The following is a 21,737-nucleotide window of genomic DNA, read 5'->3' as shown; positions in this document are numbered from 1 at the left end:
AAGGAGGGATACATTTATAAACGAGCAAGATATAAAAAACAAGCTATCAATGTATTTTAAAAAGCTGTCTCTTCCTGCTCCAGGCCCACCACTACAGCTATAGGTGACCTGTTTTGTACATTTTTAAAAGTGTCATTGATACCTTTTGCTTTTATATCACAATTGTTTTAGGATATTCCCCCCCCCCCCCACCTCACCTTCAGCTACCTTTATAGCAAAGAGAAATAAGTACAACCAGCTGATAAAATGAACATGCTTGATTCTGTACTCATAGTCCTTTACCTCTCCAAGGAAAAGGGGAAGGTGGCTCCTTTAGCGATCCAAGAATGGTCACCACAGTTACAAAGCATTTACTTTTGTTTTAGTGGTCTTGGTACTTAGGCCCTGTATATATTGTTTCCTGATATACTTTCTTTATTCTGCATCAGTTCAAACAAGTCTCTCTGAATTTCTCATTTTTAAGTTTTTTACTCTGTCATTCTGTTATGTTCATTTACCCCAGTTTGTTCAGTCATTCCCCAATCCATGGACCTTTTTTTTGGTTTGATAGTTTCTTGTGTGTACGCACACACACACACACACACACACATGCTGCCATGAATATTTTCCTATATTATGGGGTCTTTCTTTTTGCCTGTCCTTATGTCTTTTGCATCCTTGGGATATATTGTCAACAAAAGGATCTCTAAATCAAAAAGTATGTATGAACAATTCAGTGATTTTTTTCCATTGGGTAGTTTTATTTTTGTTTTTAAAAAAATCAATTTAATTTTTTCCAATTAACAAAAATCCATTTTCCCTTCCACCTCACCTTGATTTTTTGAAAATTAATTTTTATTTTTTTAAGTAGTAGAAATCTGTCTGCTCTTTCTTCAACTTCCCCACCCCCCCACCTGAGAAAAAAAGAAAAACTAAATTCCCATCACAAATACAGAACAAATAAATAAGTGCATTCCTGCATCAATCATGCTTTAAAAAATAAGCCTCCCTCTGCACTCTTGAGCCCTTCATACCAGAATCAAAGTGGGTCGTTACGCTGATCAGAGCTGATTGTCCTTACAGTATGGCTCTTCTCTTGGCTCTGCTCACTTCCCTCTTGCTTTGGTTCCTACAAGTTTTCCCAGCTCATTGAACCTGCCCTTCATCATTTCTCTATCACACTTAGACCAGGGCTTGTTCTGCCATTCCCCAAGTCAGAGGAATCCCCTCGGTTTCCAGTTCTTTGCCACCACAAAAAGAGCTCCTATAAATACTTTTACCTCCTGGGTTAGGGTTTATTTTGCTTAAGACTAACCCCTCACGTAGTCTACTGTTCCTTGTCATCCGTCACCTCCTCTCTCTTTGCCTTCCAGTGTTTCTATTTAGTAAAGTGTATTTCTGTACTCGGTTCTGTGTGTCTGCCTGTGTACGCGTCATCTCTGACCAGTTCAGTAGATAATGAAGTTGAGGTGTCCCCGCATCTCCAGCCTTCCTCCTTGTTTGACTTTTACTTGTGTCTCCCATGAAATGAGATAATTTTCCCTGTCTTTGCTCTCCCTTCCTCTCCCTTTCCATGATTCTTTGAAGATCATCAAAACATAGCAAAACCACACCCAGGCTCTCTGTCTAATTAGATGACTTCTGATAATGCCTGGCTTCTGAGAGGATGCATGGGCCACCTCTGCGTGTTAGAGAGTAAACAGCTTATTCTCGTTTGGCCCTTAAGATTGCCCACTCATGTACATTCTTAGACTCTTGACTTCTGTATCTGAACTTCAAAGTTTCTGTGTAGCTCTGGTCATTTCACTAGGGATGTTTAGAGGCCCTCTCTCATTTTTCCCCAGTAGTGGATTCAGTTTTGCTGGGTTAGTTATTCTTGACCATATGCTTTGCCTTATGGAATATATTCTAAACTCTCTGCTTCTTTATCGTGACAGCTGCTGAACCTTGTGTGGTCCTGACTGTGGCTCCTTGCTACCTGGATTCTTTCTTTCTGGCTACTTAAAATATTTTTTCTTCGATCTAGAAACTCTAAATTTTGTCTGTGATGTTTTTAGGAGCTTTGGGAGCTGAGGGGGTGGTTCTCTTGGGTGATTGTTAATGGATCCTTTCCTCTTTTACATTGCTTTCTGGTTCCAAGCTCTGGGCAGTAGTTTATGATTTGTTCTTTTTTGGTCATGACTTTTAAGGTAGACCAGTGATTCTTTAAATTATCTCTCCTTGATCTGTTTTCCAGTTCATTTGGTTTTGCTATTTTGCTACATTTTCCTCTATATATTCAGTCTTTTGACTTTATTTTACTGTTTCTGGTTGTCTGATGGAGTTGTTAGCCTCTATTCAGTTCATTCTAATTTTTAGGTTGTTTATTACTTAGGCAAGGTTTTATACCTCATTTCTTTTCTAATTTTTTCCTCCCAATTCATCTATAAAAACATTTTTAACTCTTTTAAAAAACAAAACTCTTGATTCTTCTCTCCCAGGAATTGTAGTTGAACCCTTGTGCATGCTGTTTTTCTTTGATGTTTTGCTTGTAGAAGTCATTCTTTTCTTCTGGGTCTGTGTTTATCTTTATAATAGAGTGTCCCTATCTTTATAATAGATTTTTATGGTGGGATTTTTGTTTGTTTGTTTTCGCATTCTTCTGTCTGTCTTCTTTTTTTTTTCCTTTTTGGAAGGCAATTGGGGTTAAGTGACTTGCCCAAGGTCACATGGCTAGTGTGTGTGTGTGTGTGTGTGTGTGTGTGTGTGTGTGTGTGTCTGAGGTCAGATTTGAACTCAGGGCCAGTGCTCTATTCACTGTGTCACCTAGCTGCCCCAAAACTGTTATGAGTATTTTTTTTCTTCCATCTTTCTTGACTTTGGACTTTAGGACTAGGCTCCATGGTCTTCTAGAGGAAAGGTCTGGGTCTGTCCTGCTGCTGCTTTCTTGGGGGTATTGAGTGTTGTGTTATTCCAGCACAAGGGACATCTCATGCTGGGAACCTTCAAGGTTTCAGTAAGCCCAGATTTGTCTGATCCAGGGAAAAGCCTGATTTCTGACCTCTTGGCCTGAGAAGCCCAACTGAGGATGTGCCACACCTGGAGCTCTGCTGGACTCACCCATATCAGAGAGCCAGACAGCTCTGTTTGTTCTGAGGCCCAGTACTGGAGGCTCCCTTTGGTCTGGGAGTCCTGTCCTCTCTAATCCCTCTGGGCTTCAGACTGTGCTCCTGGGGTCCTTCTGAACCTCTGCTCACTCTGTCCTCCCCCCAGGACCTGTCACCGCTCCTCACTGGAATGGCATTACTTGGTGCTGCCCCCTCAGTCCCAGTGTGGTCTGTGAGTCAGAGCTGCACCCTGCACAAGTTCAGGCCTCTCCCACATCAGAGCGCTCTGTGTGTGCTGCAGGCCTCAGCTCCACTGCCCCCCACAGGCCTCGCTCTGCATCCTCACACTGCACCAAGTTCTCAGATTTCCCAGTCAGGATTTGGTCTCTGGTCTAGATCTCTTTCGAGGGATTATGAGGGATGCTCTTAGCCTTGCCTCCTGCTGTTCTGCCATCTTAGACACTGGCTTTTCTTTTTTTTTCTTTTTTTTTTTAATGCTTTATTAACTTCTGATTTACATCATTCGTTTCTGCCAGATTTTGAGTTACAAATTTTCTCCCCGTTTTTCCCCCACCCATCCCCCCAAAACAGCAGTCCCACAGGATATCCCCACCTCCAATCTGCTCTCTCCCATATTTTCTCCCATACCCGTTTCGACTTTTCCAGTGGATCTCTATGCCTCAGTGCCTGTATATCTTATTTCTTAGTTACATGTAGGATGGTATTAATAATAGTATATACATATATATACGTATGTATACACACACACACACACACACACATATATATATATTTGAATATTTGATTTTAAAACTTTCAATTCCAGATACATTCCCTTCCCCCCCTGCCACCCACCCCCACTGGGAGACAAGCAGTTCAGTATAGGTTGTACATGTGTGGCTAATGCAAAACAATAACATAGATATTTTGTAACAGATATATAATGTATAATATATTTTGTAATAGATATATTGTAAAAGACTGACTATATTTCCCTCCCTCCTATCCCACCTCCCACTTGTTCTATTCTCTACTTTGATCCCATCCCTTTTCAAAAGTGGGTGCTTCCAACTTCCCTCCCCCCCCAGCCTGCCCTCCCTTCCATCATCACCCCTCACATCCTCTTCCCCCCCTATTCTCCTGGAGGGTGATATCCCCTATTTAGTGTGTATTTCCCTCCCTCCTCAAGCCAGATTCAATAGGAATAAGGTTGACCCATTCCCTTTTGCCTTCCTATTCTTCCCCTCCATTGTAACCATTTTCCCTTGCCTCTTCTGTATGAGATAGTTGCCCCACTCTGTCTCTCCCCATCTCCTCTCATTATGTCCCTCTCACCTCTTAATTTCACCTTTTAAGTATCATCCCTTCCTGTTAAATTGGTCCCGTGCTCTCTATCTATTTATACCTGTAAACATATATACACACATTCACATATGTATTCATATGCCCTCATACCCTCATATAAAGACATATATATATATTTCTAATCCCTTCAACTACTGAGAAAAGTTTCATAAGTTACAATTATTGTTTTTCCATGTAGGAATGTTAATAGTTCAACTTTCATAAGTTCCTTATGATTTCTTTTCCCTGTTTACCTTCTCATGCTTCTCTTGCTTCTTGTATCTGAATGTCAAATTTTCTATTCAACTCTGGTTTTTTCAGCAAGAATGCTTGAAAGTCCTGTATTCCACTGAATGACCATATTTTCCCCTAAAACATGATACTCAGTTTTGCTGGGTAGGTGACTCTTGGTTTTAATCCCAGCTCCGTTGACCTCCGGAATATCACATTCCAAGCCCTTCGATCCCTCAGTGTAGAAGCTGCCAGATCCTGGGTTATCCTGATTGTGTTTCCACAATATTCAAATTGTTTCTTCCTGGCTGCTTGTAATATTCTCTCCTTAATCTGGGAATTCCGGAACCTGGCTATAATATTCCTAGGAGTTTTCTTTTTGGGATCTTTTTCAGGAGGTAATCGGTGGATTCTTTCAACCTCTATTTTGCCCTCTCGTTCTAAAACATCAGGGCAGTTTTCTTTGAGAACTTCCTGGAGGATGCTTTCTAGGTTCTTACTTTGGTCATGGATTTCAGGTAGTCCAATAATTTTTTAAATTATCTCTCCTGGATCTATTTTCCAGGTCAATGGTTTTTCCCATGAGATATTTCACATTGACTTCTATTCTTTCATTTGTTTGGATCTGTTTAACAGCATCTTGATTTCTCATAAAGTCATTAACTTCCATTTGCTCCAATCTAATTCTGAAGCAATGATTCTCCTCAGTGAGCTTTTGAGATTCTTTTTCCATCTGGCAAATTCGACTTTTTAAGGCATTCTTCTCCTCATTGCCTTTCTGAGCCTCCTTTGCCATTTGAGTCAGTCTGTTTTTTAAGGTATTATTTTCTTCAGTCAGGCTGTTGACTCTCATGTCATAATTTTCTTGCATTGTTCTCATTTCTCTTCTCAATTTTTCCTCCACTTCTCTTATCTGCTTCTTAAGGTCCTCTATGGCCTGTAACCAGCTTATATATTCCTTTGAAGCTTTTGGTGCAGGAGTTCTGACTTCACTGTTTTCCTCCTGTTCCATGCCTTTTCCTTCTTATCTCCAAAAAGGAGTGTAATGTTGGAATCTTCTGTCTGCTTTGTTTCCTTTGCCTGCTCATTTTGCCACTCAATGATTTGACTTTTGGGCTTTTTGCCACAGTAGGACTCTGCCACCAGACAGGGGAGTTTTCGTCCCAAACGCTGGGGTTTTCTCAGCTGCCGGAGGTATTAGATGGGTGCCCTCTCTGAGGTCTCCACACGCTCTGGCAAGCTGGACACACACCCCAGGACCTCCACCCTAGACTGCAATCCAGATCCAGGCAGGTTAAAGCAAGAGCAATTACCCCTCAGACTGGTGCTTGGTCCCCCTACACTCTGCAGGCCAGGAGCTGAAGCCACCACGGTTTCTCGCCCCGGGGGTAAAAGCCACGCACTCCCACTTACTGGTCCCAAAGTCCAGACTGCACTGGCCTCTCACCTTGTCCTTCGCATCTATGTATTGATAAATCTGGAAACACACACAGCTGCTGCTGATCTGGAGTCCCTCTGGGTGGAGGCTGGTCAAGCCCGCCCTGGGGCTAAAGCCTCATTGTGGTGCTGGGCTCGGCTCCCAGAGCTCTGCTGGCTGATTCCTGCCGGCCTGCCGGGCTGTCCTCAGCGGGAGGTTAGCTTCTCTGTGTCATTTTGTGGGTTCTGCAGCTCCAAAGTTTGTTTAGAGTCCCCTTTTTATATGGATTGGGGAGGGTGGAAGCCGGAGCCGTGGGAAGGTCGTGCTTCTACTCCGCCATCTTGGCTCTGCCGACACTGGCTTTTCTCATGAAATTTCACATCATTTTCCAGAATGGTCAGAGCAGCTCACATCTGCTGATGGTGTCAGCGCCCTCATCTTGACACATTCACACTTGTATCAGTCGTTTCCATCTTCTCATCTTTGCTAGTTGGCTGGTTGATGACCTCCCATTTTGGGGTGAAGCCAACCCTCCGAGTTGTTATTTGCATTTTTCTTATTTGTGGTCTAAGCTGTCTTTCACATGGTTGCTAATAGTTTCTTTTAGAAACTTTTTTCTTATTCTTTGACTAGTTATCTCTTCTTGGAGAACGTTTCCTTCTTCACTTGACAGATTGTTTCTCCTGTGCTTTGGCTCTTTTCCCTCTCTGTGCCTGTAACAAAACCTCTGACCTGGGAGAACTCTGAAGTCCATCGATGCTCTTTGGACCCAGGGCTGTCTGGCCAATTCTAGGTCAAGCTCCCTGGTCGCCCATTCTTAGACAGGTGGACGATGGTGGAGCCATACCTTCAGGTCCCTGTTTGTCCCGGGCATACATCCTGCTGCCTTCCCTGTGTTTTGCATGGGAATGACATTCGTGGGCAGTGGCTACAAGTACAGAGGAGAGACTAGAAACCTTTCTTGTCTAATACTAGGTCCCTCAGCCTCTGTAGTGGGCATATCACACTCCTGGCTAAGCAAGGACATCTCCCTACCTTTGGAAGGCCCCAGAGGAAGCTGATATGGCTGCCTCCCTTCTGGGCATTCTGTCTGTAGAGACCCATTTAGTTGTGACCCCATTACACACCAGATTTCAGGCTGTTTGAGGGGTTTCACATCCCTGGGCCCGAGCATAGGAGGGAATTCAGCAGTGCTCCTGGTTCTTCTTTCCTCACCCAAACCTTTCCCCATCCTGTAGCCATGACCGCCTGCCCTACCAAAGGAGATATAGGGAGCGTCGGGACAGTGACAACTACAGGTTTGAGGAGCGAAGCCCGTCCTTTGGAGAGGATTATTACTCAGCCCGCTCACACCACCGCAGGAGGTCTAGGGAGAGGGACCAGCATCGGACCCGCAAACACCCCCATCACTGCCGCAAACGCCGCACCAGGTCTTGTAGCAGCGCCTCCTCGGTGAGTAGTGGCTGGAGCGAACTGGCCATTGTTTGGTGCCCTCACTTTTCTTTAGCCTCCTTTCAGGTGTGTTTGACCTGGGTGAGTACCTCTGAACCCTCCTGTGTGTTGTGTTTGTTTGGTCCTTCGCCGACATACAGGTGTGAGCCTTCTGGATGGGCAGCAGCAGCAGCAGCACCTGTCTCGACCTCTGGCTCCGGCACCCCATTTGGCACCTGGGCCTGGCTCTTTATCTGAGTTCTGGGCTGGGCATTGGGCTGCCCAGTGGAATCAGACTGGGGAGGGTTTTTGTGATCTGGGTCGGCATCACCAGACATTGTCTGGCGTTGGTCTCTCTTTTCCTTTGCTCCCAGATGTTGAATTGGAGCTGTTTGGTTTATACCTCCTCTGTCCTCAGGCCTGATTGTGGCCTCCATTCCACAAACTCATTCCCTTTTCCCAAGCCCCAGTCCTTTGAGACGGAGAATGTGTGAACAAAGATTTGGCTGTCTGTGCAGCCGTCCCAGCTGGGGATGGCTCCCTCCGGCCTCTGGCCTCCAGCCTCTACCCCAGGAGGTTTTCTTCTGCTCTTGTTTCTTTTAAATGAGCAAGAAGTAGCAGTTATTTGTATCTTGCTGGGGTTTTAAGGTGTAAATGAGGGCAGATCACAAACAAAGTTTGGAAATAATTTGCAAAAATGAATGATTTGACGGCAAAGACTATCCGGAATTACCAGAACAAATATTTTTAGTTACCTCTGCTGGTGGCAAGCCATAGTGTGTTGTATAGCCCCAGCAAGTCAAGAATCATGAGTGAAATGCAGGGTTGACTACTCTCCTCTTCTTCTTCCCTCCCTAACTCCTCCTCTTCCGTCCCCTCTCCTTGCCAATCCAGGCCTCCCCACTCAATCTGTAAGTGCCTTGAGAAATGACTGTTTTAGTGGAGGGAATGAAGTCCCTTCTGCCTTATGTGTAAAATAACCATATGTGTGTGCATGTGTGCGTGTGCATGTGTGTATGTGTATGTGTGTGCGTTACATATTAAATGAGGATTTCACATAGCGTGGTCTTGTAGCCTGTCTGCATTCTACTCTAAGGCAGTCTGTAGGGTCTGCGACTTCATTTCTGATCTTCCCATTATACATATATCTCCCTCTCCCTTCCTTCTGTTGTGGGGGGAGGGGATCAGGGATGGCTCCCTCATACCTTCTGACCCCCAGCTCGCACGGACATTGAATGACCCATGAGTGTTTCTTGGACCGTGGGTCCAGCGGCTTTTTTTGTCCTTGGGAAGGGCAGCAGCTGGAGCAGGGCCAGTGTGGGTCAGCTTGGCATCTGGAGGGCCCACTGGGCAGCAGGAGGATTAGGGTTGCTTTTGAACTGTGGTCTCTTGATAGCAGAGGTAGTAGAGTGTGGCAGGAGGAGCAGCCATGCTGACAGTCATCGCGCTGTAGTTGTGGAGGCAGACTCTGGATCAGGGAGGAAGGGCCTTCGTTTGCTGTGCTTGGTAGAACTCTTGATTGGGGCCACCCGAGGCAGGAAGGGCAGAGCAAAAGCAGGTGAGGGGCAGGACGGGAAACCCATGGGAGCACAGCAGTAGCTGAAGACTTCCCCTCCCCCACCCCGCTGGCCCGAGGGCGGCCCTCAGCTTCTGATTAGATGGACCTTCCTCCATGCACGGGGCACCAAGCAAGGCTTTCCTGCGTCGCTCTCAAAGCGCGTCCTCGCCATGGGGCCACGTCCTTGGGCTGCCGCCTGGCCCCCCAATTGCAAAGATGGTGGGGCGTGGTGGGAGGAAGCGTGGTGGTGGGAACCCTGGGGCTGTGGCACTTGCACACCACCATCCCGGCAGGAGCAGAGGCTGGTCTTTCCTTCCTTTCGGCTGCGACATCCCGCCTTATAGATAATGCCAGTTTTCTTTACATACCTGTAGCTGTTTTTTACTTTTCTGTTTTTGAAGTCAGTTTGTGTCTTGACGTGTCCCTTGCAATATCCCTATCGTTATATATGCTGTGTGCCTTATGAAATGCTGGGATCTGGAAAATCCAACCAACCAACCAACCACCGGCCGCCTGTCTCATCATCGTCTCCGCCCGCCTCTGCCTTTGCCGGACACCTCCATCTGCCAATCGGAACCGCCCACCATGCAATTGGTCGGATGGCGTTTCGTTCCGGGGGGCGGTCCTCGCAGAGAAGCCAACAGAGCAGTAAGCGCAGCAGCCGGAGTGTGGAAGATGACAAGGAGGGCCACCTGGTGTGCCGGATCGGCGATTGGCTCCAAGAGCGATGTACAGCCACCTTTCGTAAAACTTTACCTCTCTACTTTCTTACCCCCCTGTTAGACGAGACCTCTCTGGTTGTCCTGGAGGGACCTCTAGTGCTTGTGGCTCGCTAGCGGGCCGACCAGTAATTGCCTGAATGAAGCAGACACTAGCAACTTCTGTTTTTAAAGAGTGTAGCCGTGAGAGAGAAACCTTTTTTGTTTTTGAGAATTGAATGCTGTGATCTTACAGGAGCTGCCAGCCCTTCCCACTCAGGATCCTCATGCTCGGCTTCTTTTCTCTCCTAGATGAGATCGTGGGAAGCCTCGGAGAAGGCACCTTTGGCAAAGTCGTGGAGTGTTTGGACCATGCCAGGTAAGCAAGTGTTTGCCTCTGTGTGTGTGTGTGTGTGTGTGTGTGTGTGTGTGTGTGTCTCTCCCTCTCTCTCGGCCTAGGAAATGTGGGGAAGGCCAGAATTTGAGCTGGCCATTGGGGAGCTGGTCTGTGGCTCTTGATGCCAGGCCTACAAGGGTGGGCCCTGTAGACTTAGAGCTTCTGCCTCCAGGCTTCCTGTTTGTCAGGCAATGGTGGTGGAGTGCTCCCGGTTCTTGCTGTGCCCCAGGTGTACCCAGGAGAGTTGAGTTGTCCCCTGATGCACTGACGCTGGCTTGCCTCCTTCTGCTTCTTAGTCCCAAGAAGCTTTTGGGACCTCCCTCGCTCCTTCCTTCCCAGGCCACAGTACTCATGCACTGGAGAAGCCAGACAGTTTCCAGAGTTATCTGCATCTTAGCAAGGAATCTTCTGGTAGTAATAGCTTTCCAAAACCTGAAGAAATACAAAGCCAGTGCTCTTGAGTTACATTTATACTCTTTATTAGAAGCATTTCTTTGCCTGCGACTGGTTTCTTGCAGGCCTACCTGTAGGGTGTTGCTGCCAGGTGTTTACTTATTCTTGGTTTCCTTTGCCCACTCCATTGTCCCCCCTGTGAACCCCCTAAATGATGTGTGATCTCTCCTGGCTTCCCTGGGAGATGCCACTTGGCAGAATCACACTGTACCCAGGAACAAGGGCCACAAGAAGCAGACTTCTTATTCAGCTCTGTGAATAAGTAAGTGCCAGTTTGGCAAGGCTAGGAGCAAATCCTGAGAGTACAGAAATGGTCCTGGGAATTGGGCCACGATGCGTATTTTCTCTGGTCTTGCTAACCATTGATGGTCTCAGAAGGAGTGTGTCCTCATTGATGGCGGAGGCGCCCACTGTGCACACTGCTAGTGAGCCTTGTGATCATGGCGGGTAATACGGCTCCTCTCCAGGGGGTGGGCCTTCTGCTGTCAGCCCCAGCAGCTCTTCTTTCCCTCCCCTCCACCTGGGCAGCACCTCCTCCTTTCCCTTTCCCTTTCCCTTTTCCCTTTTCCCTTTCCCTTTCCCTTTCTCCTTTCCTTCCCTTCCCTTCCCTTCCCTTCCCTTCCCTTCCCTTCCCTTCCCTTCCCTTCAGCTTCAGGGGAGCTTGATGCACAGGCTCGCATACAGGGTGGCATACAGCGGAGTGGTTCCACTTTTGGAGCCAAAGTCTTTAATGCAGACAAGCCAGTAGGGACCAGGAGGCAAAAGCCTCTGCCACCATTCACTGCATCTATGGAAATGAGCCGGATAAAGGGCCTGAGAGTGAGAGAAGTGTGTGGGGCGGGGGCAGCCTCGGCTGCCTGCTTGATCCTGAGCACTTATGATAAGGACTCTTCTTGGATCTGGTGCCTGGTCTTCCCACTAACCCTGTGAGGGAGGTGCTGTAAGGGCTCCACGGAGGACGAAGCAAGGCCCAGGGCACTTACTGTTTGTCCTGACATGGACCTAGTAAATGTCAGAGGGGAATTCGACCCTTGACTTAGAGCCTTGCGCTGTCTACACTAGTGACCAGCTTGTCCCAGAGGTGAGCAGACAGATGGTCACCTGGTTGGAGTCCCGTGGAGGGCATTTCTGCCCTAGAATCACCCGTTTAGAGCTAAGAGGGCCTTGGAAACCATCTCATCCCACCCACATGATGTGCGTGTTGTGTGCTGGATCCTGGCCCAAGGCCCAGGCACCACCTTTCTGTCTTGGAGAAGAGTAGTGGATGAGCATGGGGATGACTTGTTAAATGGCTATTGCTATTTCAGACCCTCACTCATCACCTCCAGGGCCTCCTCCCTTAGTTCACAGACCTCACCCAGCCCCTGTGCCTCTGTTCTGTCCATAGGACAGAGGAGGGTCTCTAGGTGGAGACTCCTGGGCCCAGAGCCCAGAGCCTGGCTCACATCTGTGTCACTGCACTGTTTCCACCTTCCTTTGGTGCTAGCCATGTTTGCTTGAAGGCCTTAACCCTCCTCCGCCTACTCTTGGCACTCAGTAGGGGCTTAACGCCTCATTGGACAAGAACCCCTTGCCATGGGTGGAGCATTTAGAAGTTTTAGTGCTCATTATCTCATTACAGCTCCCCATGGCAAGCCTTGTGAGATAGAAGATCCCAGGATTTAGAGCTGGAAGGAACTGCCTCAGACCTCACTGGACTGAAGGCCCTCTGTTCACATTCACAGAGGAGCGAATGACTTAGCCAGAGTTCCACATTTAATAAACAGCAGAGCAGAGACTTTGACCCAGGTGTCCTAACTCCTGGGCCACCTGACAAGATGGCACATGTCATCCAAGGCTCCTTACTTGACAGGCAAAGAAAGTGACATTAAATGTCCTACTTAATAAGCAATATTAAGTGACTCAACTTATGACTTAGAAGTAGCGAGTCAGCTGGGATTGGAACACAGGTTCTCTGACTCCAGATCCAGTGCTCTTTCCAACAGATCTGTCTTTTTGGACAGGTGGCTTAGTGAGGTGAAAAGCTGGCGAAGGTCAGAGTACAGACTCCATTCAGGTACACAGAGACACACACATACACCCCTCTTAGCTCAGTCCTTATCTCTCTACACCAAGTGTGATTTGGATGACCCATTTGCAGAGGAGGAGGGTCCAGGAACGATCTGATTCCTGTTTAACTCTGCTCCCTCCATTTTTGGCCAAGTTGGTTCAGTTTGCCTTTTCCAGCCCAAAGCCCAAGCTAGAAGAGGACTTGCATGTGCACTAAGCAGCATCTTGTCTGAGCCAGGGGACTGGGGGGAGTAAAAAGCGCAGGCTCTTGTTATAGGGGAGCTCACAGATCAAATACTGCTGAGGATATTGAGGCGCATAGGGCCCAACTTCCAGCCCCCAAACAGAGGAGTCCAGAGACTTGAGTCTTCCCTTTGTTCTGACTGCTGCCAGAGAATTCTCTTGGGCTTGTGAGAAGGGGTGGGGGTGGTGAAGAGGGATATATTTGTAGAAATAAGTCTGGGGGCTTGCTGAAGGATGTAACTGTATCCTGTCATGCACATACTGACCCAAGGGATGTTCTATAAGCTTTGGGTAGAGAGAGGAGCTTGACTCCCCAGGGCTGTCTGCCTTCTAAGTGGTGGAATCAGGACTGGAATACAGTCAGTATTCCCTCTCCTAGACTGTGTTCTCTCTGGTTTGGAACAGATGGAAAAGAAATTGCCCAGCAATAAGTGCTGAACCAGTGGCCTCACTAGGCTTCTCTGGCCAAGATCAGATACTCTGTGGTGCCCCTTGGACTTGGATCTGTGGGTGGAGGACTAGGCAAGGCTGGATTAGCTAGTGCTTGAGAGCTGTAGGTGAGACTTCGAAAGGAGAAGCTGGTTTAGCTGCCTCTTCTGATTGTAATTTCTTAATAATTTAACTTCAGGCTGGGCAGGTGAAGAAAGATCAAAAGCTTTAGTGCATCCCTGTCTGTTAAGAACAGGGCGTGACTGAGGCTGGAGTGGGGTGCTATGGAAACTCATTGCTATCAAATTGGGATCTCACAGGAACCTAGAGAGAGGGGTCAAGTGGGAGCCGGGTAGGGCCAGGGGGAAGACAGGGGACATCAGTTTGGAAGAGTCTGTTGAGTTCTGAGAAAGAGCCAGGCCTCTGACACCTTACCCAGGCAGTGGAGCAGAGGGAGCCAAGGCATCATCATGGAGCTGGGAGTGGGGTGGGGGGAAGGGAGGGGCAGAATACAATCTAGATCCTGACCTCTCACTGTGCCCACAGAGGCAAGTCACAGGTCGCCCTCAAGATCATCCGAAATGTGGGCAAGTACCGGGAGGCGGCCCGACTGGAAATCAACGTGCTCAAGAAAATCAAGGAGAAGGACAAAGAGAACAAATTGTGAGTGTCTCTTCAAGTCCAGGAAAGAAGGGCAGTCAGGGACAGGCAACCGCCCTTTAAGCTGATTGAGTAGGCACTAAACATTTATCCTTTACCGTCTGTGGCCCGAGCCAGACTTGTACACCGACATGCGCATGGGCCTGACTTCCAGCCCCCAAACAGAGGAGTCCAGAGACTCAAGTCTTCCCTTTGTTCTGACTGCTGCCAGAGAATTCTCCTCTTGGGCTTGTGAGAAGGGGTGGGGGTGGTGAAGAGGGATGTATTTGTAGAAATAAAGTCTGGGGGCTTGCCGAAGGATTTCAGTGTATCCTGTCATGCACATAACTGACCCAAGGGATGTTCCATAAGCTTTGGGTAGGAGGTTGCTTAGAATGAGTTCTGTCTCAGCCAGGACACCTGGGTTCTAATCCAGACTTCACCACGGCCACTGTGTATTCTTGGCCAAGGTATTTAACTTTGTGGACCTAAGGAAAGGAGAATACTCATCATCTTCTTTTCGTTGGATTATAGTGAAGATGAAACAAAATGCCAAATTTGAAAATATTTTGAAACTTTGGATATTAGGGAAGCCCCTAATGTGGTGAGAGAATATTTCAGAGACCTTGTTCAGTGAGTTGTTTAGCCTTTGGCTAGTGGGTTATAGTGCCCTTGGCTCTCAAATTGAGGGTCCTAGCTTTTTTTTTTTTAAAGCAACTGGGGTTAAGTAACTTGCTCAAGGTTACACGGCCAGGTGTTTCTGGGTGGGTGCTAAGTGTCTGAGCCTGGATTCGATCCCCAGGTCATCCCGACACTGGGGCTGGTGCTCTTACTCGCTGTGCTACCTGGCCGCCCCTGGGTCCTAGCTTTCTTCTCTGGTCTGCTGGCTTGGAGGAAACTAGACCGTAAGAGAAGGATGACAGGACAGGGGTGGGAAGGTAGTGTTTCAGACTGATGTTCTCTCCTCTCTTTCCCCCAGCCTGTGTGTTCTGATGTCTGACTGGTTCAACTTCCATGGCCACATGTGCATTGCCTTTGAGCTCCTGGGCAAGAACACTTTTGAATTCCTGAAGGAGAACAACTTCCAGCCCTACCCTCTGCCTCATGTCCGGCACATGGCATACCAGCTCTGTCATGCCTTACGATGTAAGTTGGCACCTGCCTTGGAGTTGGGGGTGCTGGGGCTGTGTCCAGCCTTTGGGATCCCAGAAAATGGCCCAGCCTCATCAGTCTGTTGTTGGCATAAATATATACCTATTAGGCCAGAAGGGACCTTTTAAGGTGTTTAGCACCTCTTACTAATAATAGTGAGAAGAAACCAACATTTGCAGTGCATTGGTAACCCTAGAAGCTGCCCAGAAAGCAGAGTTCAGTGTGGTTATCAGAAGCGCCCTTTGCCATCGCTGCCCCTGGCCACAGTTTAAACATCACTGATGTCCAAGGGTAGAAGCCTCAGAGAGAGAGCCAGGCTTTAGACTTGGGATAACCTGACCTGATCAGTGTGCCCGGGAGGCTGCAGCCTTTTCATTGGCTCTGCCTCCGTGGGCATCAGTTGGGCTTTGTGGTTGTTGGGTGCAAGAAGGGGAGAGAGAGAGTCCCTGTGGGGGAGCTCCTAGTCTTAGTGGGGAACATAAGACACATCCCATGAGACAACCCAAGCACTGCTTTTTGTGATGTAAGAGTCTGTGAGATGTTTCTGGCGTTTAGAGGAGAGAGCTCAGTGTTTGCTGGGGTTTGCTGAAGGGGGTCGTGAAGGATGAGTAGGATCTAGGAAACAAAGGGCTTTTCAGAAGAGGGGAATAGCACAAGCAGAGAGCAGTGGGTCTGAGCACATGCAGAAGTCAGCTGAATAGCAGTGCACAGTCTGTCCAGGCACGGGTCAGGTGAGGGCCCTGGCCACCACTTCTTGTAGCAGACGGTCATTTGAGGACCTCAGAGTGTGATGAAAGCTGCCTGAGGATGATGACAGTGGTCCAGGCGGCACTGGAGAAGTCTGAAGTGATGAGGGCCTGGCCAAGGCGAGAAACTCAGAGATATCAGCACGTACCTGAAACTCTGAGGAAGGAATCAGGGAACGGGTGCCCTCATCTTAACTCCTGTGGCTTCAGATTTCGTAGACATCCTAGAAACATGTGGCTGTATGTCCTATGATGGCCCTGCTTGTGTTGAGCATCGTGGGGTGGGGGCACGCTGGGGTGGGGGCACACTAGGGTGGGTTCCTGCAGCAGATTGGGAAAACCCCAGGGGAGGACTTCGTACAAGGGGAAAAGCCAGGGCTTCCACGGCACTCCTCCTCTGCCCTCTCACCCCATCTCTTCCCTTTTCTCACCTCTGTTGCTTCTTCCCATCTTGTGTTTGCCCTCCTCAGTTCTGCATGAGAACCAGCTGACCCACACTGACCTCAAGCCTGAGAACATCTTGTTTGTGAATTCTGACTTTGATACCCTGTACAATGAGAACAAGGTACAGTAGGGGAACAAGATGCCCTCAGGGAGCAGGGAAGGGTGGCAAGGACGGGCGACTTGCCCCAGGGGCTGAAGGAGGCCCCTGACAGTGGGGTCTGTGCCTCCCAGAGCTGTGAGGAGAAGTCCGTGAAGAATACCAGCATCCGCGTGGCTGACTTTGGCAGCGCCACCTTTGATCATGAGCACCACACCACCATCGTGGCCACCCGCCACTATCGCCCGCCTGAGGTGATCCTGGGTGAGTGGCCCTAGGATTCCTGCTTCCCTGGCCACCTGGCGTTGTGGGAGAAGGGGGTGGGGTGGAGATTGGCAGGAGGCGCGTGTGCGCATTGGGGCGCCAGGGTGGATGGCCCAGTGGACCTGAGTGTAGTGTGAGAGCCCCAAGACGCCCACGTGGAGTCGCCCTCACTCACCCCCAGCACGGCGAGGCCCAGCTGTATGTTCACATGGCTTCAGCAGCAGCAGTTTTGTGGATTGTCAGCACACTCCAAAGCAGACAAAGAGCCCCTTGGGCTCCCGGCGGCAGGCTTGCTGCCGATGAGCCGGCCCCATTCCAGAAAAGCAAGGATCTCTGCGGGTGCCTCTTTTGTTAAGAAGATGCCTGGGACCATGGACCCTCCTCCAAGTACAGCAGCACTGGCAGGGAAGAAGGGAAACAGGACGGGCCCAGCCCTTCAGAAATGGCATGGACTTGAGTTAGGTCTGAGCCCCATGCCGGCGTGGGGCAGCTGTCAGCCTTTTCACCAAACGGGGGCCACCTTGGCCAGGCAGGGGCCTCGGGGGCCTTCAGACCCCCACCCAGCTTGGGGACGTTTCTTTTGTGCATTTCCTGTTGTGTTCTGGGATTGTGAAGAGCTGCCAGGTGCTTCTGACAGGATTGTGGGCTTGGAGGGGCATGGGCAGGGAGAGGGTGGGCATGGCAGTGTGGGGCAGAAATACCACCAGGTGCTTGTTCTGCCGCCATTCATCAAGCAAGCCCTGTCTGGGCAGAGCCTCCGTGCTGAGCGACGAGGGAGTAACAGAGACTATGTCTTTGCTCGTGGGGGCCTAGAGTCCTGTGGGGAGTAGGACAGATGTGCAGGCTCAAAGTGTGGTGGGAAGAGCCCTGTGCTGAGAGCCAGAAGGTCTGGGCTCCACCACATAGAACCCTGGGACCTTGGGCAAGGCCTCACTTCCCTCATCTGTTAAGTGGGAGGGTTGGACCCTCTGACCTCCCAGGTGCCTTTGAGCCCTGACAGTCTCTGACTCCAAGTGATCTGGCATCCCTCAGGCTTCGATGTGGGACACACATTCCTGGCAGCAGGGCCTACGTTCTCATGGCATCTCTTCCTTTGTCATTTCAGAGCTGGGCTGGGCGCAGCCGTGCGATGTCTGGAGCATTGGCTGCATTCTCTTTGAATACTATCGGGGCTTCACACTCTTCCAGGTATTTCCCCCATCAGTCCTCCCTTCCTCCCCCGGGGACCTGGGCCGGTTCCCCACCAGGCACCTCTTCAGTCTCTACTTGACATTGTTTGTCTACTATCACACATTTAGTGAGCTCCTCTTGTATACCCAGGCCTGTTTCAGGCACTGTGGGGGAAACTAGAGAAAGAGAAGATATTGTTCCTTTTAAAGAAATTCCTAGTCTGGTTGGGGAAATCGGCCTGTGTGATTCAGACTGAAGGGATGTAGGAAATCAGAAAAGATTTTCATGTACTAGAGTAGGCTGGAGAGTGATGAGGGTTTGGCAGACAGTGGTCCAGGGAAGGCTTCCAGGAACTGGTGGCACAGTCATCGAGTGCAGACGCTCTTTAGCAGTGGGACCCTGGACAAGGCACTTAACTTCTATTTGCCTCCGTTTTTCTCATCTGTAAAAGGAGGGTAATAATAGCACATACCTCCCAGGGTTGTGGGGACCAAATGTGGTATTTTTAAAGGGCTTAGCACCTGGGTGCTATGTAAATGCTCATTCCCCCTACCTCCCCACCCTGGCAAGTGGGACTTGGACCAGACCTTGAAGGAGTGTTGTGATAGGGAAGTAGGGAGGAATTTCAGGACAAAGGCTGAAGAGGAGGGAGCAGGCTCCGTACACGCCTCCAGGTGATCCCACTTGTTCTCACCTCCGAGGGTCCTGCTGTGTTACCAGGATGAACAGGCCTGCTACCCCAGTGCTCTGGAGTCTCAGTGAGTTTTAAGGAAGAGTAATTGGTGGAGCCAGTGTTTGAAGCCATTCTGGAGCAGACAGATACTTCATTATTGCCTTTATTGGGGGTATTGAAGTGTGATAGCAGCTGGCCAGGATGGCTGATACACAGGACCTGCTCAAGGAGAACTGCCCCCTGCCACTGAAGGTTGTGACCAGGCTAGGATGCTGGAGGACAGGCTTGTAAGGGAGATGGGCCTGGGGCTGAGGAGCTTGGACTTGATTTGGGGATTGGTGAGGATCCTTTGGAGCTTTTCAGGGAAATGAGTGGTCTGAGGAAAGTGGTGCTTAGCGCAGATGAATCTGGCAGTGTGTGCAGGGAGAGCTTGGGGGAGGAGGAGAGTTAGGAGCTGACTGCAGTCAATGAACTCAACTCTTCTCCACGGAGGACAAAGCCAGAGCAAAAGCCTCCTCAGCAGGGTTCCTGACAGCAGTGTGCAATCCCTGGCCTCCCCCTCTGCCTTCGGGCTTTATTCCATTATGGGACGGCCCTGATGGCTGACTTCCACCCTTGGGTGCCAGTTCTGCTTGCTGGTATCACACAGAAGAAATCTGTTCCCTGATCCACAGGACAGCCCTTCGTAGATTGGTCCCCTACATCTCTCCTCTTCACACTGAATGTCCCCAGTTCCTTTGTCCGTTTTCCCTTTAACATGATTTGAGCCTTCGTGGGTATGTCCACCCTCCTCCTAGAGATCTCTGAGATGGATGGTATTCTGGATGTGACCTGAGGATCGTGTAACAGTAACAGCCCTGTGTCCTGGTACGCTGCTGCTGTCCATTTAGGGTGATGTGCTATTAGTGTTTTGAGCAGTTCTCACACTGTTGGCTTGTTTAAAAAAATGAATTCTATACTTACATAATTAACTTTTTTTTTTTAACATATTTGTAGGCTTTTCATATTTCATCTGCTTTGTTTTTTTCCCCTTTGGCCCATCAGCCCACTCTCTTGGGATCTTTCCGAACCCTGATTCTGCTGCTGGCTGTATCAGCCATGCCTTTCTGAAGCTTCAGAATGCATGAGCGGAGGGGGGCAGTGTAGTGCAGTGCGGGGAGTGCTAGGTTTGGAGGCTTGTGAGCTAGCTCCAGATCCTGACTCTGCCACCTCTGTGACTTTGGCTAAGTCATCTAACCTCTCTAGGCATCATTTTTCTTGTAAAACAAGGGGCTTGGCCTAGATGATCTTGGAAGGCCCTTCAGTGACTTTTGCTTTCTTCTGAGTTGCTGATAAAGCTGTTGTACAGGACAGGGCTTTGAGTATGCCCTTAGCAGTCTTTCAGGTTGGTAATTGGTCCATCAGTGCTATTGGGGTGCAGGTAATCAGGAGAATGTCAGATGTTTAGCTGAGATCTAGGCTTAATGTCAATAGCATTCCTATGATCTGCCAGTTAAGTTAACCCTAATAGAAAAGGAAATGAGAAGGGAGTAGCATTGGAAGGTTATTGATATTTCAAAACTGAGACGACATGAAGTCAGACAGGATTTATCAACAGATTGGCCACAGAGGAGAGCAGGGAGGAAGAGTTTTGGATGCTTTGAAGTTGGTTGGGAAGATGATGCCTGGGACAGAAACAGGGAAGTCTGGAGAAAGGATTTGACTAAAGTTCGATTCCATCTTGGCAGTGGCCCACACCAAGCAGGCCTTTCTGCTCTCCCTTCTCCTGGGTCATTTATCATTTATCAGGGAGCCTTAGAACATCTTCTCTGGATCCTGTGGACTGCTATTCTCAGAAGCCAGAGAGGTTGGGGATTTGGTAGTGCAAAAAGCCTTCACTCCATCAGTCTGGTGGAATGCCCTTCCTAAAAGGGAAAGGGACTGTTAATAATCCACTTCTTAGACTGCCTTTGGGGAAGGAGGGAAGTAAGACCTGGAACTAACCTCATACTTTTCTTTTTTGACACTTCTTCCCCTTCCCTCAGACCCATGAAAACCGGGAACACCTTGTGATGATGGAGAAGATTCTGGGGCCCATCCCCTCTCATATGATCCATCGAACCAGGTAAGAAGTCTCCAGCAGACATCTAAGGAATCACTACTGTCTGCATTGAGAGAGTAGTGGACTCGATGAGTCTAGGTTCACACTGGAATCCCCGCCATTTCACCCATCTATAAAATGGGGGTGCTATTTCTTCGTACTCCCATATCACCAGGTGACAGGATCCTGGAAGAGTGGGAACAGCTGTTCAGCCCTGGGGGCTCTTGGAGTGATTTAAGATGGAATAGGAATTTGGCAGCCCTTTAGTCTTATCTGTCCACAAAAGAATTCTTGAATGTACAACCCCCCTCTAGTGGTCATCCGGACTCTCTAGTAAGACCCCAAGGAAGGGGAAGCCCTTCCCTTTTTAGGGCAGAAGTTCTACCAGCATCTTGATCTTTGTACCACAGCCCCACAAGGCCAACAGAACAGCTCTCTCTTCGTGTGAGAAGACTCAGGAACTCGAGTCTTCCCCAGGCTGATCATATTCCCAGTTTCTGCATCTGATCCTTATATGACATGGACCAAAGGTCCTTTCCCATCCTGGTCACCTTCCAGCTTATCAATGACCTCTTTCAGGTGGGATGCCCACAACTGAACACGTAGCAGAGTGACCAGGGCAGATGAACACCTCCTTACTGGAAGTTAACCCTGCCAGGCTCAGCTGTTAGGGTCACCACAGCAGACTGCAGACTCAAGGAATCTTCAGGGCTCTTTTCAGAACAGTCTGGCCACACTTCCCATCTTGTATTGTGAAGTTGATTTTGTTGTACCCATGTGCAAGATGTGGTATTTATCCCTATTGACTTTCATCTTCTTAGATTGAGTCCAGTGCTGTAGCCCAGCTATTGGACAATCAGACCCAGGTTGTGTGAGGCCACAGGATCCCTAGGTGGACATGGGTGGTCATGTCTGGAGCCTTTCAGGCCAAACCCTGCATTTTTTAGTCTGCCTGTCCTCCACTCTCTACCAGTGGCTCTTCCTGGAGAGTTGGAGGTGGGCATCCTAACCCTCCTCCATGTGCTTCCAGACTAGGGCCCAAAATGAAGTCTCTGAACCTCTCACTCCGCCTGCCCTGCTCCTTTGAATCATATAGTTTGTAGGGTCTTGTCTGAATTGACATCTTTTGCTTCTCTAGCTCTGGGGTGCCCCTCCAT

At 48.9% G+C, this 21,737-nt stretch overlaps 1 protein-coding gene across 2 annotated transcripts in view; it reads left to right on the top strand.

Moving 5' to 3' along the window:
* The window catches only part of CLK3 (CDC like kinase 3), a 29,780-nt gene that overhangs the window by 6,936 nt on the left and 1,107 nt on the right, over nt 1-21,737 (top strand). The window contains exons 3-11 of one of the 2 annotated variants that reach the window (XM_069071169.1): nt 7,296-7,509; nt 9,679-9,775; nt 10,057-10,123; nt 13,862-13,978; nt 14,934-15,100; nt 16,323-16,417; nt 16,528-16,657; nt 17,763-17,845; nt 20,525-20,574. In XM_069071169.1, the coding sequence (XP_068927270.1) occupies nt 7,296-7,509; nt 9,679-9,775; nt 10,057-10,123; nt 13,862-13,978; nt 14,934-15,100; nt 16,323-16,417; nt 16,528-16,657; nt 17,763-17,845; nt 20,525-20,574 (1,020 nt within the window). Of the gene's footprint in view, nt 1-7,295; nt 7,510-9,678; nt 9,776-10,056; nt 10,124-13,861; nt 13,979-14,933; nt 15,101-16,322; nt 16,418-16,527; nt 16,658-17,762; nt 17,846-20,524; nt 20,605-21,737 lie in introns of both variants that reach the window. The other variant, XM_069071168.1, reaches the window with a different exon arrangement.

This window comes from Petaurus breviceps, unplaced genomic scaffold, assembly GCF_028583685.1.
Source record: "Petaurus breviceps papuanus isolate PSGF00001 unplaced genomic scaffold, PetGlider_PUasm1.0 90825, whole genome shotgun sequence".
Taxonomy (NCBI): Eukaryota; Metazoa; Chordata; class Mammalia; order Diprotodontia; family Petauridae; genus Petaurus; species Petaurus breviceps.
The sequence above is the reverse complement of the archived record's forward strand: the minus strand, read 5'-3'. Positions and strand labels throughout refer to the sequence as shown.